Source organism: Protopterus annectens, chromosome 3.part1 (assembly GCF_019279795.1).
Source record: "Protopterus annectens isolate FY-2018-M chromosome 3.part1, PAN1.0, whole genome shotgun sequence".
Lineage (NCBI taxonomy): Eukaryota > Metazoa > Chordata > Ceratodontiformes > Protopteridae > Protopterus > Protopterus annectens.
The window spans coordinates 1308137293-1308157158 of NC_056732.1; the positions used below are offsets into that span (position 1 = coordinate 1308137293).

The window sequence follows — 19866 nt, forward strand, 5'->3', positions numbered from 1 at the left end:
TTAAATGCCAAAAATGCATAGTCATACCCTTTGGGAAAAACAAGGTTACTAGCTACCAAATAGGTGGCAATCCACTGAGTACAGAACAAGTTATCACGGACCTGGGGACCCAGGTTGATAGTAGTCTGTCATTCGACACCCATGTAGCTAAAGTAGTTAGGAAGACCTTCTACATTGCCCACCTTATCATGAAGGGATTCTCATCTAGATCAAGGGAGGTCATAGTCTCCTATACTCATCACTCATCAGACCAATGATTGAGTACAATGCCCCATTCGGAATGTATCTGACCCGACACTTGCAGCAGCTGGAGAGGCCACAAAAGTTCCTCACCAAAAGGATAAAGGGTCTCAAACATCTGTCCTATGCTGCCCGACTGAAAGAACTCCAGCTCTATTCAGTCTCAGAGGTGACCTTTGCCTAACATACAAGGCCATGTCAAACCCAGATTTGATGAATATGCTTCACCTCAAAAATCTAGATCCGTCAGAGCCACAAGGGCGGAGACTTAAACCTCGACACGGCTATTAATAGGGCGTGCTGGAGGGATAGATTCATCACCCAAAGACTCCCTATGCTGTGGAATAAAATCCCGGTATATGTGAGGCAGAGCACCTCGCTGGCCTTGTTCAAGAGAAATCTTGACCAATGGATGGGAGATCGCAGATATACCCCAGGGATTACCTCAGTGTCACTGCTCAACAGAGGCACAGCAAAATAATGGGTATAGTTCCCCATACTAAAGGGGTGGCGTAAGCCACAAAACTATGGGCTAGGCTTGTAAATGCCCTCGGGCAGATAGCCTAGTATGAACCTATGAACCTATGAACCTATTATAAACAGAACAATCACAGAAGGTACCATCCCTTCCATATGGAAAGTATCCCATATAATCCCTTTGCATAAAGGAGGTAAATCCACTGACATTTCCAACTACCGTCCAATTGCTCTACTCTCTCCATTAGCCAAAATAATGGAAAAATGTATCCACCATCAACTACACCAACACCTGCTCCATAACAACTTACTTGCTAACTGTCAGCATGGCTTTAGACCCTTTCATAGCACCACTACTGCCCTACTAAGCTTTACAGACTGTATTAACAGAAATCAAAACAACAACTCTCTCTCATCTGCTCTGTTTATAGACCTATCAAAAGCTTTTGATATGGTCAGCCATAGCTTACTTATCAGTACTCTAAAAGCCCAATCTCTTGACCCACAAGCTATTCTTTGGTTTAAATCCTATCTAGATAACAGACATCAAGCAGTACTCTGGAACAACAATCTTTCCACACCCCTCCCTGTGAACACTGGAGTCCCTCAAGGCTCTATCCTAGGCCCTCTTCTTTTTTCTATCTTTATTAACAATCTCTACACTATTGTTCCACAAGCCACTTGCATATGATGACTCTACTCTAATCTGTACTGCCAAGTCCTCATCCTCTCTCCAAACCCTTACTCAAATGGTATTTAACTCTGTAGAAAAATGGTTTACTGATCAATGTCTCCTCCTCAACCCCAAGAAAACCAAACTATTACTCTTCACTCCCACTCAAAAATCGCCACAGATCCACTTCACTATTAACTCCTATAATGGAACTTGTATCTCCCCTGATCCTACTGCATGCCTTCTGGGTATCACCATTGATCACAACCTCAGCTTTGATGACCAGATCTATAATACTATTCAAACTATCAATAAAAAACTAGGCTCTCTGTATAGAATCAAACCCTTCCTTACACAACTGGCTAGAACTTCCTTTGCCCAGGCTCATCTTACTTCTACCCCATTCTATGCTTCTGCCATTTATACCAATCTATCTAAGCACAAACTTACCAAGCTTGAATCTAGCTATAATAATATAGTCAGATTTGCTACTGGCTCTCCCTATAGAACCCACTACTGTCTCAACCTCAAACAACTCAAATGGTTAGAACTACAAAACCAACTACAATATAATCAACTTGTAATCACACAAAAAAATCTGTACCACCCTACTAATACTCCTATCCTCTCTAACCTGATCTCCCCATATAAAAATCTTACAACGCTACGCTCAGCTAGCAAGTTACTAATTGCCAACATTAAATCTAATAACAAAGCTGGAGACTCACTCTTTACAAATGTGGTGGGCAGAATCTGGAACAACCTTCCTACAACACTAACCTCTCTTTCATCTACTCTACTCTTTAAGAAACACCTCAAAGATAACCTACAAATACATTGGCTATGTCCCTGCTCAATGCCTGACTAAATATTCTTATTCTCCTTTCTCTGCCCCTTTTTCCCCTACCTCCTGGGCTACTGCCCCACCATAGTTCTAACTATTACAAGCTAACTCTTCTCTATTTATATCTTCCAGCCTACTCTCTTCTCCCTCTTTGACTAAGTGAAGGTCAATTTGCTTTTCGTGCCAATTTGCTTTTCTTGTCAAATATTGTATGAGCTTGTGCTGATTGTACTTTATAACTCATGGCTTAATTGCTCTTTAAAACCTATACCAAGACTTTGTAACTTTGATCACTCAAATTGCTTGTACTCTCTTTACAATAATTTTGTGCTTCAAAATGTATTTTAAGCTTGTTTTTTATTCTAACTATTGTATGTAGTAATCTTATCATACTTAGAGCTTTTCTCCTCGGGCCTCTACTGAAAAAGGATATGTATCCAGCTAGACTAGCCCGGTCAACAAATATAAAATAAATAAATAAATAAATTATTATCTTATTTTTGCTGTGTGCTCTTAAGTGTTCAAGTATTTTTATTCTGCTGCATTTATTACTGCTTGTTAATAGCCTGATTAAATGTATCTGCTATTCTAAGCATCTTAGCTTTGGTTTTAGCACTTGTACTTCAGGCCAGTTACTTTACATTTATTTAAGAAGGTTCTTGTGGTCTACACTCGTGTGGACAAACCCTTATTAAAACCCTCTCTCCATAAGTCCCCCCAAGCATTTGGAACACTATGTCTGGACAATTCCCATCAGCTTCTCCTGCCAGCCTGGTTGACATGGGCATATTGAGACATTGTAGCAACTGCCTCATGCTTACTGGCAACCCTCTTCTCCTAGGACATAATTCTTCCACCTGCGAGAAATGCATGTACATCAGTAACCTGAAGTCCATACTCTCTCATGCCACAGTCAGTACTCCTGACAAAGAGGAGACTGCCAGCACAAGCACCACACCACTCACATCACACAAAGCACAACACACACACACACGCACACGCACACACACACACACACACACACACACACACACACACACACACACACACACACACACACACACACACACACACACACACACACACACACACACACACACACACACACACACACACACACACACACACAGTTATGCAAAGGTCCTCAATAAAAACTTACCTAAACAACAGAGACCTCCAAAACACAATCACAAACATTCCACACACATCAAACACAACACACACAGCAGACAACACACCAGTGTCTCACAAACACAGCCCATAAGGCAAAACAATAAACCATCACAGCCCACAAAACATAACAATAAACCAAACATACTAGTCATTGGTGACTCAGCTGTGAGACACACTAATGGCCTCCTCACCAGGCCTGACATGGAGAAGGTTATGGTTAGTTGTCTGTTTGGTGCCACAATCCACCACATCACACATGCACTTAAGTCTCTCCACAACAAGCACAAGTATGACTCTGTCATTGTCCATGTTGGTGTGAATGACTTGAGACATACCTCCCTGGAATATATGAAGAGAGACACGATTGAACTCTCAGAGTATGTGTTCCAGGCATGCATGACCCTAGTCCTAAGCAGCATCCTACCTTCACCAAGAATGATACCACAATACCAATAAAAAGTGACTGACTTCAACAATTGGCTTAGTTTCTGGTGTTATTCCAAGGGGATCCAGTATCTGTGTGCCTGGGATGATATGGTTGACAGGCCTCGATGCTTTACCAGAGATGGACTTCACCTGTCACCACTGGGCTTCTGGATCCTGGCCATGGCTCTCGCCTCCCCCATCATGCCTTTTTTAGGTAGTGTCCCAAAGACAAACCTTCCAACATAAAAGATCTGTCAAAAAGCATATTGAAGGTCATGGTGCTTAATGCTAGGAGCCTTAACCTGAAAATGGATTCATTTGAGGGTCTCCTTGCACTGGAAGACGCTGATGTCTGTGCTGTCACAGAAACGTGATTCAAGGCTGCAGAGCACCCCTGCCTTACCAGGCTATTCCTCATTCCACACATTCCGACCCCAAAATGAGGTCAGGAAGACTAAGGGTGGTGAAGTCTCTATCTTCATTAAGGACAGGCACACATCCAGACTAGTTTGCCAGCATGATGCATTGGAACTATGCCAGATGCAACTGACAGTTGGCAGGAAACCCATCCAAGTTATACCTAGCTATAGAGCCCCCTCCATGACTCAGGACACCCATTCCTCTTACCTGGATCTAATTGACTCCATCAAGGTACACCCTAACACCCTGATCCTTGGTGACTTCAATTACCCCACCATAGACTGGGTAAACTATTCTTGCACTAATGCACTCTCTCAATCATTCCTTGACTTCATCAGTTCTAATGCAGTAGACCAGCTTGTCTCATCCCCCACAAGAGGACATAATATTCTGGACTTGGTTCTCACCAACATGGGTGACCGGTCCACCACTCCCATACTACATTCTTCCCTGGTGACATCAGATCATCAGACTGTCTCATTCGAAGTTTCTATCCCACACAACCCCCCCACCCAGCCATACTCAACCTAAACAACTTCTCAAAAGCTGACTACAGCCTCCTAAGGGAGGGTATCTGTAGCTTCACACCACCATCTCCCTCACAGGATGCAAACTACTATGCTGAACAGCACATCAGTGGAGTATACAAGCACTTGTACAACTGCATGGACTCAGCCATACCCAATAGAACTAAAATGTGCTCCTCAAGGAAACACAAACCTGTTTGGTGGACATCCTCTATCAACAGGGTTTACAACAATAGGAAGAAACTGTTGTCCAAGGGTAAAAAGGAACAAATTCCAAATTGGAAAAACTCCCTCTTTAACCTCAACAAGCAAATTAGATCACTAGTGAAAACCTCCAAGCCAATTATGAATTGAAACTAGCCTCCAAAACAAAGGGAAACCATAAAGTCTTTTTCAGTTACGTCAGGAACCTCCAAGGCAAAGCCCAGGTTTTGTTCCAAATTAATACTTAACAGTATCACTTACAATGATCCTGTTGACTTAGCCAACCTGCTAGCAAACGTCACCCCCTATCCCCCCAAAGGCCCTTTCAACATCCCCAATACTTGTTCCACACCTCACATCTCCATAGATCAAGTGTTGTGGACCCTATCCAAAGCAAAGAACACAGTTTCCATAGGATCTGATAGTATCCCAGGCTGTATTCTGCATCATCTCCAGCAAGAACTGGCTTTGCCATTGAACACCCTATTCAACCAAAGTCTGAGTACAGGCTTCATTCCAGCAGAGTGTAGAACTGCCATTGTCATCCCCTTGCACAAAGGTGGTGCCACTACTGACCCTGGAAACTATTGCCCCATTAGCTTGACAGTTCTGTTCTGTAAAGCCATGGAGCGTATTATTATGGATCTCATAAATAAGGACATAGGCAATCTCCAAGCACTTGACCCTACCCAGTTTGGATTTGTCAAGGGCAGATCTTGCCTGTTGAACCTGGCTGACTTATTTGAGACTGTTGCCAAGGCCCTGGATGAGGGAAAGTCAGTGGATACAGCTTACCTTGACTTGGCCAAGGCCTTTGACACAATCCTTCTCTCGGGCATCATTGAAAAGCTAACACAACTTGGTGTAAATCCCTATCTCATTAGTTGGGTGGCCAGCTGGCTCACTGACAGGACGAGCAAAGTCAAAATAGGCACCTGTACCTCCAATAGCAGACCTGTCACTAGTGGAGTTCCCCAGGGATCTGTCCTGGGACCCCTAGTGTTTGGCATCTATTTCTCAGAGGTCCAGGCAAAGAAAAAAGACCTGTGGCTGACCAAGTTTGCAGATGACTGTAAGTTGGGTGTTGTCACTGACTCCCCAAATGATGTTAACATACTGCAAGAGGGTCTCACAGCAACTAATGACTGGTGCCAAAGTCATGGCCTCAAGCTAAATGCAAAAAAATGTATCAGCATACCATTCAGCAAAAACATGACCCCTATTGATTACCACATCAACAGCAACCCCCTAAGCACATAACCTGTGGTGAGAGACCTATGGAAACTGGGTTGATAACAACCTCACATTTGACCATCATGTAGCAGCAGTGGTCAGAAAAGCCTTTTACGTGGTTCATCTCATAAGTAAAGAGATTGCATTCAGAAAAAAAGGAGGTTATTACCTCTCTATAGTCCTCCCTCATTAGACCAATAATTGAATATAGCTCCCCATTTGGGATGTACCTCTCCAAGCATCTGCATCAACTGGAAAGGCCACTGAAATACCTCACAAAGTGAATCCATGGCATCCAACACCTGTCTTATGCAGACAGGCCCAAATCACTATCACTGTACTTGGTATCCTACAGATTGCTCAGGGGTGATTTGTGTCTCACCTACAAGGCAGTCTCAGACCCTGCCCTACTAGAGATCCTCCATATCCATAAGTCTAACGTCACATGCACTACCCACTCAAAAGGCCTGAATCTAATATGCAACATCAACAAAACCTGCTGGAGAGACAGGTTTGTCTCCCAGAGGCTGCCCCATCTGTGGAATAGACTTCCCATATATGTCAAACAGAGCATCTCACTGACCATCTTCAAGCACAACCTTGATGAGTGGATGGAAAACCACAAATTTGTCCCAGTGTTTCCACCTGTGTCCCTCACTGACAGGGGTGACAGGTCCTGACTGATGTTTCTTTTTGGGTATAAACTCCTGGCTAGGCTTGTAATGGCCCTAGGCCCATTAGACTAGTAATCTCTAATGATCCTATGATCCTATGACAAAGAGTTGCCATATATTGTTTTTGGCTAGCTATACACATCATTTAGCTTATCTTACCACTTGTACTTTGCACAAATAATCAAAACAGAAATTTTAAACCAAGTTTTTTGTAGTGATTCAATATAGCAGTGTCAGTGGTGCAACAGGTTGCACACTTGCCTTTGGTGCAGAAGGCTGTGGGTTCTACTTCCATATCAAGTATATCGACTACTGACACTGCAGTGCACCTTCAGAGGGGTGCTGCACTCCTGAGTGTGTTGTTCTTCAGAAGAGATGTTAAACTGAGGCCCCATCTGCTTGAGTCAGTGGTAGTTCAGGTAGTTGTAAAAGATCCCATAGCACCTATCAAAAAGAGTAGGGGAAGTGCCATGATGCTCTGGGCAAATTTCCCTTTGCAGTATATATACCACTTCCAGTCTCCTCTGAAAAGAGGCTGCTAGCCTAGTGGGACTAGCCCAGTCAGCAAAGTATAAATAAATATTAATTTCATTTTTATTTTGGGATTTTTTTCTACATTTAAAAAATGTTTTCAAGACTACGGCAAGTAATATTACTATAGAAAGCTTTGATCAGACTAAAAGTGAAAACATAAAAACATTTTGTAACAGCAATAAGAAACAAATGAATAATGCGCAGATCACTGCAATGGCAGCAGAATCCAACTCTTTAATATGCAAACAAAGGTACAAAATATAAATTCATGCTAATGCTGTGAGCAAAACAATTATAGTTCTCATTGGTGTTATACACAATATCAAATGAGGACTATTAGAAATCAGATAAACGAATACATGAACATGGTTTAGCATGTGTGCATGAGGGTGTCAGATACATCAGATGGATGGCAGAGTAATATGCATGGCTATCATAGGCATAGGCATGTAGTAATGCCTTCAGGACAGCACCTAGAGAGAAGTAAGTCATCTGCCAAGGAAGGTGTGCATCAGAAGAGTTTACTATCTATTGAAGACAGAACACCAAGGCAGCAAAAGAGTCAGGAAGGATGCATTGAAAAGCTTCTCTATCAGTGCAAAGTTCAGAGAGAGACTGAACTCATGACATACTGGTTAGTAAATGAAAGAGACAACATACAGCAATGATTCCTATTCTCAGAGAAAAGAGGGGTGACACTTGGCAGTTGGATGAAAGCAGAGCAGATTTGCTGTTTCATTTACTAACAATACCTCAGAACATATTCTAGTGCAGTTATATGCAAGCACCCTGAGTTCCCCTGTACTACCTAAAGAAAAGTAAAACTTGATTTAAGGAATGAATGAACAATTCCATCTTCTGCCATTCTGCTTGTCATGGACATGTTCCAACATATAAGCCATAGCTACACCTGCAAGGATCATAGCTGACAGTTTGAAGTAATATGTCTCAATTTACACCTGGAGAGTGGGTGCTGAAGCTGCTTTATGGTGCCATGCAAAGTGCGATACAAAGTCGGAAATGGCAAAACCTGCACTGTGCATCCTAGTAGGAACCAGAAAGAAGAGGAAGAGTGTGCAAGAGATGACAGAAGGAAGGAAAGGTAAGAAGGACAAGAGACTATCAAAATTATGCATACTGCTCAGTGAGATAAGGAGAAGTAGGAAGACAGAGAGCGAGAGAGAGAAACAGAGATGGAGATAGAGGGAGAAAGGAAGAAGGAAGGGAAAGAGAGAGCGATGGAAGATAAAATGGAATTAAATCACTCATGGAAAAGGTCACAGAAATTTGATAACATTATTAATAAAATAACTACATACCTGGTCTTGAATTCTCTATCACAACTCCATGGTACTGTGAGTGTTCAAAAACTGGTGGATTGTCATTCACATCAATGACAGTAACGCTGAGTGTATATGGCCCATCTATGGCTCTGTTTTCAGCATCCATTGCTTCTATCTGTTATGAAAAAGATGAGGAGATGTTACAACTTCCAAAGACAAGTTACTTTTTACCCAAGCTAACCCAAACATTAGTATGATGCAGTAACAGTCGACATTGTGTTTGTCATAACCATATTTCCCATTACCAAAGTTAAAGGAACTTTCCTTCTGTTGTCCTGTAATACTCGTGCAGTCACCAGCTCTATTACTGCCATTAATGCATAACTCCATAAATAACTACATTTTGCCTGCATTCTTTGTCCCTCTCCATACGGAACTATAAATGTTGTTGTCGCTGCTTATCTTTGCTTATTTTGGTGGCCCTTTCAGGTTATCAAGTTTGTTGGAACCAGAGGCATATGAGCATACAACCCTAGTAATGAAACTGACTCCTGTGATATGAACTACTTCTCCTGAGATCCATAAATTTCCTGTGATGGTAGGGGTCTTCCAGAATCAGAAAGCAAAGCTGAAACTACAGGCATTGAGACTGGTTAGACAGAAACTCACTGTCAGAGCTAGACATATGTATTCTTACTAAAGCCCCATCACGGATATGCCCTATTTCTCAGGAGAAAGTAGGCTTCAGTGCTAAAAAGGGTAGGAAATGCTAGCCCATGTTGTACTTATGGTATCTAATGAAATGTGCAAGTATTTAAAGAGTTTAAGAAAACATTTCATCAAAAAGGTGCCTGTATCGCTTGGTAGCACTTTGGTAGCAATTTCTGCAACAGGATAATTGACTAAGATAGGATTTTGAAAAGGTGGCTTGGAAATTCTGTGGATAAGGTTATTATTATTTCAGGTGTTCTAAATGTGTTTCATATATAGCCACATGCCTTTGCGAGACACTCCACAACAGGGACCCCTACTAATCGGCATATACTTCTCAGAAGTACAGGCAAACACAGGAGGACTATGGCTAACCAAGTTCGCCGATGACTACAAACTGGGAGCCATAACTGACTCTCTGGCTGACATGGACATTCTCCAAAAGGGCCTTACTGAGACGGACACCTGGAGTCAAACTCATGGTCTCAAGCTAAATGCCAAAAAATGCATAGTCATCCTGTTTGGGAAAAACAAAACACCCATGAAATACCACATAGGTGGCAGCCCCCTTAATACAGAAGAGGTAATAAGAGATCTGGGGTCCCAGGTCGATAGTAATCTCTCCTTTGACAATCATATTGCCAAAATAGTTAGGAAATCCATCTATGTAGCCCATCTAATTACTAAAGGGTTCGCATCTAGAAATAAAAAGGTTATAGTGCCTCTCTACTCATCACTCATCAGACCCATCATAGAGTACAATGCCCCGTTTGGGATGTACCTCACAAGACACTTCCAACAGCTGGAAAGATCACAAAAGTACCTTACCAAGAGGATTACTGGTCTCAAACATATGTCCTATACAGCCCGACTGAAAAAACTCCGGCTGTACTCAGTGGCATATCGCTTACTCAGAGGTGAGCTCTGCCTGACTTACAAAGCCATGTCCAACTCAGAATTGATGGACATGCTCCACCTAAAGAAATCCAAGTCACTGCGAGCCACTCGCTCTAGTGAGCTAAATCTCACCATAACAATAAATAGAACAAGCTGGAGGGATAGATTCCTGTCACAGAGACTCCCCATGCTTTGGAACAAAATTCCTAACTACATTAGGCAGAGCCCCTCACTAACACTCTTCAAGAGAAACCTTGATGAGTGGATGGGTAACAGAAAATACACCCCTGGGATGAGATCACTTCATTGGCTCTTCTTGACAGAGGCTCAGTTAATTAATCAATGGGGCAGCGAAAGCTGACACACTCTGGCTAGGCTTATAAATGCCCTCGGGCAGACAGCCTAGTACCTACCTATGAACCTATGAACCTATGAGGCAATCCAATGTATTTGTGATCACTTTATTATCAATGCTAAGATTCGTTGTACAATGGTATATGATTGCATTGTTTTACATCACATCAAAGTATTGTGTTTCAAATGTAGAATCTTTGAGTTCTCCAAAATGTAAAAGAATGCTAGGGTCAACATGCTTTTAACTAAAATACCAGAAGGTTTCTTATTTTTCATGTTTTGTCCCCATGGTATGTGTTCACTAGATTAAAACTGCCTTATGTATAAATGGTGTTTAGCTGATGGGAGGAATGTATGGTAAATCCAATTAAATACTTTTAAAAATAAATCTTTGTGTACCATAAGCTGAAACGTGTATACTTTAAGAAAACTTCACTACTGCATGATCCAATTGGTTAACTGGATTTTATTGGAGGAAGTATCTATGTGTTAAAGGGGTGGATTCACAAAGTTGGTAGTGCATGCTACAGATGACCTAATCAGCTGGTTATCACAACTAGTCTACAAACCATTTTAACAAAAGGTGTCTTATGACAAGATCACTTTTCTGCAGGCCAGATAAGACAATGCACCCACGAAAGCAAAACAGCATTGCAAAAAGAAGATGCGTTGTCACTACTGTTTTGCAGCTCAGGAACATGCACACTGCAGATAGACTTGCACATATACTTTTTATTAGCCCCTTTTCATGTCTACAGCAATAGAGCAATATATGGCCTTCTCATAATTTCAGTCTAATGTTTTATCTACCAGAAGCAAAATACACATTTTAAGCTGCCTCCATTGGCATTATTTTTTCCTTACTAAGATCCATAATTCCATTCCTGCCATATTTTGGCAAACAGACCATTCATGTCTGAAAATTAATTAAACAAAACCACATATACATTACACAAAAATGATTATCCTCTCAAATAATGTTAAAAGAAATCTATGAAATGTTTATGAATATACACTAAATTAAAATTAAGGATTGGTACATATAACCTGCTTAATGAAGGTCAGGGTACAGTAGAAACTCAGTTATCTAAATGTCCTGGGGGCATGTAACTTTTGTAATATAAACTTGTCAGGATTCAAGCCTTTTTTAACATTTCTAATCTAGACTGATTATGTGTGGGCAGTTGCAGTCTCCTAAATGCATTCATTTATTCATTTATTTTCCCCCTAAACACACACACACACACACACACACACACACACACACACACACACACACACACACACACACACACACACACACACACACACATGTATGGCAATATAGAAAATCATCAGTTTGCCTACAGCACTTCCTTGGGGCAGTAGCCTTTTATTGCTTCAATTAGGATGTCGCCTGCACTGTAAAAGCACATGGAACTGTGCATACTGCATCAAATTAACAAGACTCGATGAAAAGACTGGTTCTCAACTCAATGTGTTCCAACCCTGTGGAATAAGTTGTCACTACAGATCACACAAAGTACTATTTTGTCTACCTTTAAGGTTATTATTGATGATTTGTACCAGGGTTATCATGTATTGCCCTGCTTAATTTGAAAGGTGAATGCTATCGTAAAAGGTGTCAGGAACTTTAAGTGTGTCTATTTAGAAGTATATGTAGCTAGGCCTCTTATTGTCCCTGTGATGGATTGATAAGCATTGTTTCTATATTACTTTGTTCCTAGTCTGGATACTTTAAGCAGGTGATCATTTCTCTTGGCACACTATTTTAAAATGTAGTTCCAGCACTTTCTGTTTTCTAGTAGCAGGTAACAGGTAACTGGGTGTTTATGATTACCCTGTTACAGTCAGCTGATCACTATGACATTCCTCAAGTAGGTCACATTACTGCTCTTCATATCTTAATTATATACGTACTTTGCAATGCAAACTAAAGGTAAAATACAGGTAAAAGAAGCCACTTCACAAAGGCAGGCCATACATTTACTAATTTTAATGGGGGATATGACTGAAACTCAGATAATCCAGTGACTCAGACTCCTGGGTTTTGAAGAAACTGGTTGTACTATATATCCAACATCAGCAGAGAACTGCATTAATTCTAACACTTGGTCTACCCAGTTTCAGACCCTAAGAAAAACTTAAATGTACTGATTTGAGATCAAGAAACTCTTAGCATAAACCCAAAGTAAACTCTTCTTTTCCTCCACATGATTCTGAGAATTACCCACTTCCTCTTCTAAACACTACTGAAAAACATAAAAACTTCTTTGCAGTTTCTATCACAACAGCACAAACTGTGAGCACCTCAACACCGGCTCTTATACCCTCTAAACCTACTTTTAGATACAATTACATTTTACCTTTTATTCCACTCTAACACCTTTTCAAGTAATTTCATTTCCCAGTTGCTTACAAAAATCCCAAACATATTCCAATTTTCCTTTTTGATTTTCAACCCAGAGTCTTTAAAAACTGCAAAATACATTTGTTGCATTCTTACAAGGCTTTACCAGAAAGGCTCATCCAGACTCTGCTACACTTTGCTGTGAAGGAAAGGTTAGTTTGCTTTTATTTTTTGTATATTTTAAATACTGTAGTTTGTTTTCTTTACCTTGTGTTTTACTTGCATTCTGCTTTAACAGCATATTAAAACTTCAAAAGAGACCACAGCTCTCTCTCTCTTCTCAGTCAGGCAGAAATTAGAACTGAGTCAGGCAGAAATTAGAACTGATCAATTAAGGACTCATTCATAAGATAGAAGAGGTCACTTAAGGTTAATCATTTGTTAACTGAGGGGTGGAGCTAGGAACTAAATCTTCTATTTAAGGGGTAAAATAAAACATTTCAGAGCTTTACCAGAAAGGCTCATCCAGACTCTGCTACACTTTGCTGTGAAGGAAAGGTTAGTTTGCTTTTATTTTTTGTATTTTGTATATTTTAAATACTGTAGTTTGTTTTCTTTACCTTGTGTTTAACTTGCATTCTGCTTTAACAGCATATTAAAACTTCAAAAGAGACCACAGCTCTCTCTCTCTTCGGCAGAATGTTTTCCCGTCCACCCACCTAGTTACAGTTGCCTTGTTAAATACCACTGTCTTTCTAGTTGCCTGCCTCTTATGTTAATCTGACCATATATCTCATTTCCTCTCTCCTTTCACTGGCTTGTGTGAGTAACCACAAAATCAAAAACCCCTCCCCTTCAACTATTTAAATTTATTGGCCATCCTACTGTATTCCATAGTACCAGAATACAAAAGTGACCACCCCTTTCAACCCATCTTGCTGTTTTAAAAATAGTAACTAGTCCCCACTAAACCTTGACTTTTTAAACAGGTAAAACTTAAGTTACCTACTTTCACATCTAACTTCTCTAGTGCAGACTGCAGTGTGCATTTATTTTTCATCTTACCTTTAAGCATCCCTGTGACTAGCACTTTCTCTAAGCCTTAAACTGGTACAAGCACTCAACTCTCCTTGTTAATAAGGAGAAATTAATAGTAGGCACTAAACAGCCTATAATTGCAAATTACCTTGCTAAGGTAAGGGAAAACAGCTCCTGTACTTTACAAAAAAAAAAAAGCACCAAACCAGGCATGTCCAAGGGTCAGCTTCCAGTGATTTCTCCTGTCCACCTGGTGAATCTGGGCAAACTAGGGAAATGCAGCAATTGCCTCATGTACACAGACAACCCTCTCCTCCCACCACCCAACACTACAACTTGTGAGAGATGCACTTACATAGCCAAAATGGAAGCAAAGCTCTCTCCACCCAAGATTGTGCTAGACAGTCAAGAGGAGAAGATTAACACCCACACCACACCTCAAGCAACACATAGCCCTTCTAAACCCACACCACCAACACCCACATATAGCAACACTAAATCCGCATATGCAGAGGCCCTTAACTGTAACCTGCCCAAGCAACAAGGACCTCTGAAGCTGAAATGCAAACAAACACCAATCACAACTAAAGTGTCACATAGTTCACAACACCAGTGTGCCACCCAGCAACAGCCCCTAAGGCAAGACAATGTACCTAACACTTTAGTCATAGGTGACTCTATAGTCCGGCACACTGATGTCCCTCTCACCAGGTTGAACAAGGAGAAAATTACAGTCAGCTGCCTGTCGGGTGCCAGGATCCGCCACATACCGCATGCACTCAAGTCACTCCACAACAAGTACAAATATGACTCTGTCATTGTCCATGTTGGAGTGAATGACTTGAGACGTACCTCCCTGGACTACATGAAAAGAGACATGGAAGAGCTCTCGGATCATGTGGCCCAGGCAGGTATGACCCTAGCCCTGAGTAGCATCCTGTCTTCACCCAGAATGATACCACAATATAAGGACAAAATGATTGACTTCAACAATTGGCTAAGCTTCTGGTGTCATTCAAAGGGGATCCAGTATCTGTCTGCCTGGGATGACATGATTGACAGACCATAATGCTTTGCCAGAGATGGTCTGCACCTGTCACCCCTGGGATTCAGGTTACTGGCTAAGGCTCTTGCCACCCCTATAGTGCCTTTTTAGGCAAAGTTCAAAGGACAAAACCACCACCGTAACAGGTACAAGCATGCAAAATCTGAAGGTAATGCTACTCAATGCTAGAAGTCTAAACCTCAAAATGCACTCTCTCGAGGCACTCCTAAAAATGGAGAACATCGATATCTGTGCAGTAACTGAGACCTGGTTCAAGGCTCCAGAGAGCACCCCTGCAATCCCAGGCTACAACTCTTACCACACTTTTCGGCCACCAAAGCATGTCCGAAACACTAAAGGTGGAGGAGTGTCCATATTCACCAAGGATATTCACACCACCAGGCTAGTTGCCCAACACAATGTGTCTGAAGTTCTCCAGGTGCAACTAACACTAGGTAAGACTGCAATCCAAATTGTAGCTTGCTACAGATCCCCCACCATACCCCAAGATTCTCACTACACCTTTCTAAACATACTGGAAAATATTAAGATAGAACCAAACACCCTAATACTGGGTGATTTTAACTACCCTGCCATTAACTGGGAAAACTACTCATGTACCAACACCTTTGCCCAACGGTTCTTGGAATTCATAAATTCCAACGCCCTGGATCAACTAATCCATAGACCCACCAGGGGCTCCGATATCCTAGACCTGGTTATTACCAACATGGGAAATCAAAGCTCCACACCTATGGTCACCCCCTCATTAGTCAGGTCTGACCATAAGCTAATCACCCTTAACATCCACATCCCACCCCCACCCCCCCAGTAAGGAAATCTCCATAAAAAACTTCTCCAAAGCCAACTTCATGCTACTCAAGTCAGAAGTGACAAACTTCATGACACCCATGCAGACGGGAACTGAAAGTTCAACTGCTGAATCCTACACTAAGGCACTGTATGAGCACATCCGCTCATGCATGAATCGTACCATCCCAAATAGAACCAAGATGCTCTCATCCAAAAAAAAAGAAGCCAATCTGGTGGTCCCCTGCCATAAACAAACTTTACAACAAAAGGAAGAAACTGTTGCAGAAAAGAGGAAAGTCCCAGGATGCAAAAAACTTCCTTACCAGCCTCAGTAAGAAACTGAGATCCCTCATAAAATCCTCCAAAGCTAGTTACGAAAATAAAATTGCCAAATATTCCAAAGACAACCACAAGGCATTCTATAACTATGTCAAGAATCTAAATGGCAATGCTCAGATCTGCTCTGAGCTAAAACAGAATGGCATTAAATATACTGATCCCAAGGATATTGCCAATATCCTGGCAGATCGATTCAGTGCCAACTTCACCCCCCTCTCACCCCCTAAATGGCCCATCTCAATACCGGAAGATTGCCAAATTCTGGTAATAATGCCCACACAGGTAAAAAACGCACTCTCCAAAGCTAAGAATACAGCATCCATGGGACAAGATGATATCCCGGGCTGTGTACTACATGAACTACAATATGAACTGGCACCTTACCTAAGTGTCATGTTTAATCATAGCCTCACCTCAGGTTTCATGCCCACTGAGTGGCAACAGAGCTATAGTTATCCCATTCCACAAGGGGGGAATCCACCTTGGATCCTGGAAACTACCGTCCCATCAGTCTGACAAGCCTTATCTGCAAGGCCATGGAGTGTATTATCATGGAACTTATAAATAAATAAAGACATTGGCAACCTTCAAACACTGGACCCCACCCAATTTGGGTTCGTGAAGGGCTGATCTTGTCTCCTGAACCTGAATGACTTCTTCAAATCAGTCTCCAAAGCCATGGACAAGGGTAAGGTGGTCCACACAGCCTATCTAGACCTTGCCAAGGCCTTTGACACCACCCCCCACTCTGGAATCATAGATAAACTTACTAAACTGGGTATTAATCCCTACATCACCCAATGGGTTGCTAACTGGCTTACTGATAGAACCCACACTGTAAAAGTAGACAACTCCAAATCCAGCTCCAGACAAGTGACAAGTGGAGTACCTCAAGGTTCAGTCCTGGGACCGCTCTTGTTTGGCATCTACTTCTCTGAAGTACAGGCCAACACTAAGGGACTCTGGATAACAAAGTTTGCAGATGACTGCAAACTGGAAGCCATTATTGAATCCCCAAATGATGTGGATACTCTACAAAAGGGCCTTACAGAAACAGATGCATGGTGCCAGAGCCTTGGGCTCAAGCTCAATGCCAAGAAATGTATAGTTATCCCCTTTGGGAAAAAACATGTACCCGTGAATTACCATATAGGTGGCAGTACACTAAGCACCAAAAGTGTGATAAGAGACTTAGGGACACAGGTGGACAGTGGTCTCACCTTCGATAACCACATCACCACAATAGTCAGGAAATCCTTCTATGTGGCACACCTCATCACTAAGGGCTTTTCATCCAGAAAAAAGGAGGTCATTGTCCCACTGTACTCATCCCTCATTAGACCCATTATAGAATACAACGCCCTGTTTGGTATATACCTCTCAAGACATCTGCCACAACTGGAAAGGCCACAGAAATACCCCACTAAAAGGATCACAGGCCTAAAGCAGATGTCCTACGTTGACCGCCTTAAAAAACTCCAGCTATACTTTGTCACATATCGTCTACTCAGAGGCGATCTCTGCTTAACATACAAGGCCATGTCAAACCCAGAGCTGTTGGACATGCTACACTTAAAGAAATCCCAATCCCTCAGAGCCACATGCTCCAGGGATCTAAACCTTGTCATCACAATAAACAAAACATGCTGGAGGGATAGGTTCCTGACCCAGAGACTCCCCAGACTCTGGAATAGATTGCCCATACATGTCAAGCAGAGTGCCTCTTTGGCCCTCTTCAAAAGGAACCTTGATGATTGGATGGGAGAAAGGAACTTCACCCCAGGGATCATGTCAGTCACCCTGCTAGACAGGGGTCCAGGGAAGTAAATAGTGTGGGAAGAAATAGCCAGGGAATTGTTATGGCTAGGCTTGTATAGGCCCTAGGGCTGATAGCCTAGTACCAACCTATGAACCTATGAACCTACAAGCATCTTTAACCTCTCATTCTCATTATGAATTGTTCCGATGAATGGAAAATGCCACATTTATTCCTGTCCCAAAAATACCTAACAATGCAGAAACACTACCATCAAATTGCAACTCTGTTCCTTTGCAAAAGTTCTTGAAAAAGTGTTCTTTAAACAAATTTTCCATTTTTAAAAGGTTGTCAAAAACCTGGGCAACACAGATTTCACCCCAGTTTCAGTGCTACTGCTGCACTATTACAAGCAAATAACACAATTGTTCTAAATATGAGGAAAGGTCTCCTTGTAAGTGCTCTTTTATATGGGTGTAAAAAGCAATGATTCCTTTGACCACACTTTCTTTATTATGCATTTCAGTGACACAAGTGTCTCCTCTAACACCATCAGATATCTCACTAGTTATCTTTATAATATATTATACAATGACTGGCCATTAATATTCAAAAATGAGCATGGTGATTGGCCAGCCCAACCAGCATGCCCGTTGTAAATCCGAGAATATACTAACGTGAAAAAGTCCGGTCGCAGGACTTTTTCCCATTAGTATATCTCCTATTTTTTTTTTTTACTTTTCTTTCTTTTTTTTTTTGCCTTAGAAAAGAAAATGGAAGACATGAAATGAATGAGGGAGAAGGTGCAGACAAAAATAAGAAGATAATTAGGTACGTTCTGCAAAATTAAAGAAACTTACCTGGTTATCCTTTTATTTTGTCTGTCCCAGCTCTCCTGAACATAAAAAGTCTCCCGATTTCTTTTGTTATTTTCAATTAAAAAAAAAATAAATAAAAAGAAATGGAGACCTTTTTTTCTCCATTGCTACTTCTGCACAGCACTGGTGTACTGTGTAAGCATGGGAACACAAGTTCCATACACAGGCGTAGTACATCAGAAAAAGCCCTAGGATACTGGAAAACCACGGAAGGGTAGCATGGAGGCATTATAGAAAGACATTAAGAAAAGTAAGTATTTTTTTCTTAAATAATGTCATTGTATAATAGCAATAACCCACGGCTGGGTGTGGGCAATACTGGATTTACCCACGGTTGGCTTTGTTTTGTCACTTGGGCTTCGCCCTCATGACCAAACCACACCAACTGTGGATAAATCCAGCATTATCCACACTCAACCATGGGTTATTGCTTAAATATTCCAAACCTGCTTCAATAATGCACTAGATTTACCAATGTTTTTCACTTCTGGAGTCCATGAAGAGTTCATACTCAGCCCTGTACTATTTCCTGTATTTATAAATTCTATCTACACTGATCTCAATCAAATAAATACAATTCTTTATAATAACGACCTTATATTTCTTAATGCCTCAAGTTCACAATATCTAATTCTGAATAACTTCCATAATATGTATTCCTTTTTTCCAACTCAAATTAACTATTACCTCTTGGAAGAAAATAAATGTGTAAATTATGCATTTCATTGTCCAACAAAGCATGGTTATTTATGTTGGTATCATTACTGACAAAGTCCTTTTCATAATACCTAAGGAATCTACGCTGTACTAAAACAAGATACTGTATTGCTAAAACCATACTCAGCTGAAAACTGGAATACATGTGGTTTCTTTTCACCTAAGATAATTCCAGAAACAGGTATATTACAAAAAAGAAGAATATATTAAGCAAAATATACTACTTCATTCAGCTAAAAGAAAGCAGGGCACACTACTGC

General features: G+C 41.2%; 1 protein-coding gene across 1 annotated transcript in view; it reads right to left on the reverse strand.

The window, feature by feature from the left end:
* CDH17 (cadherin 17) overlaps positions 1-19866 on the reverse strand; it is a 776088-nt gene that overhangs the window by 438670 nt on the left and 317552 nt on the right. Inside the window, exon 6 of the mRNA XM_044067353.1 lies at positions 8745-8883. Within this exon, the coding sequence (XP_043923288.1) occupies positions 8745-8883 (139 nt within the window). The remainder of the gene's footprint in view (positions 1-8744; positions 8884-19866) is intronic.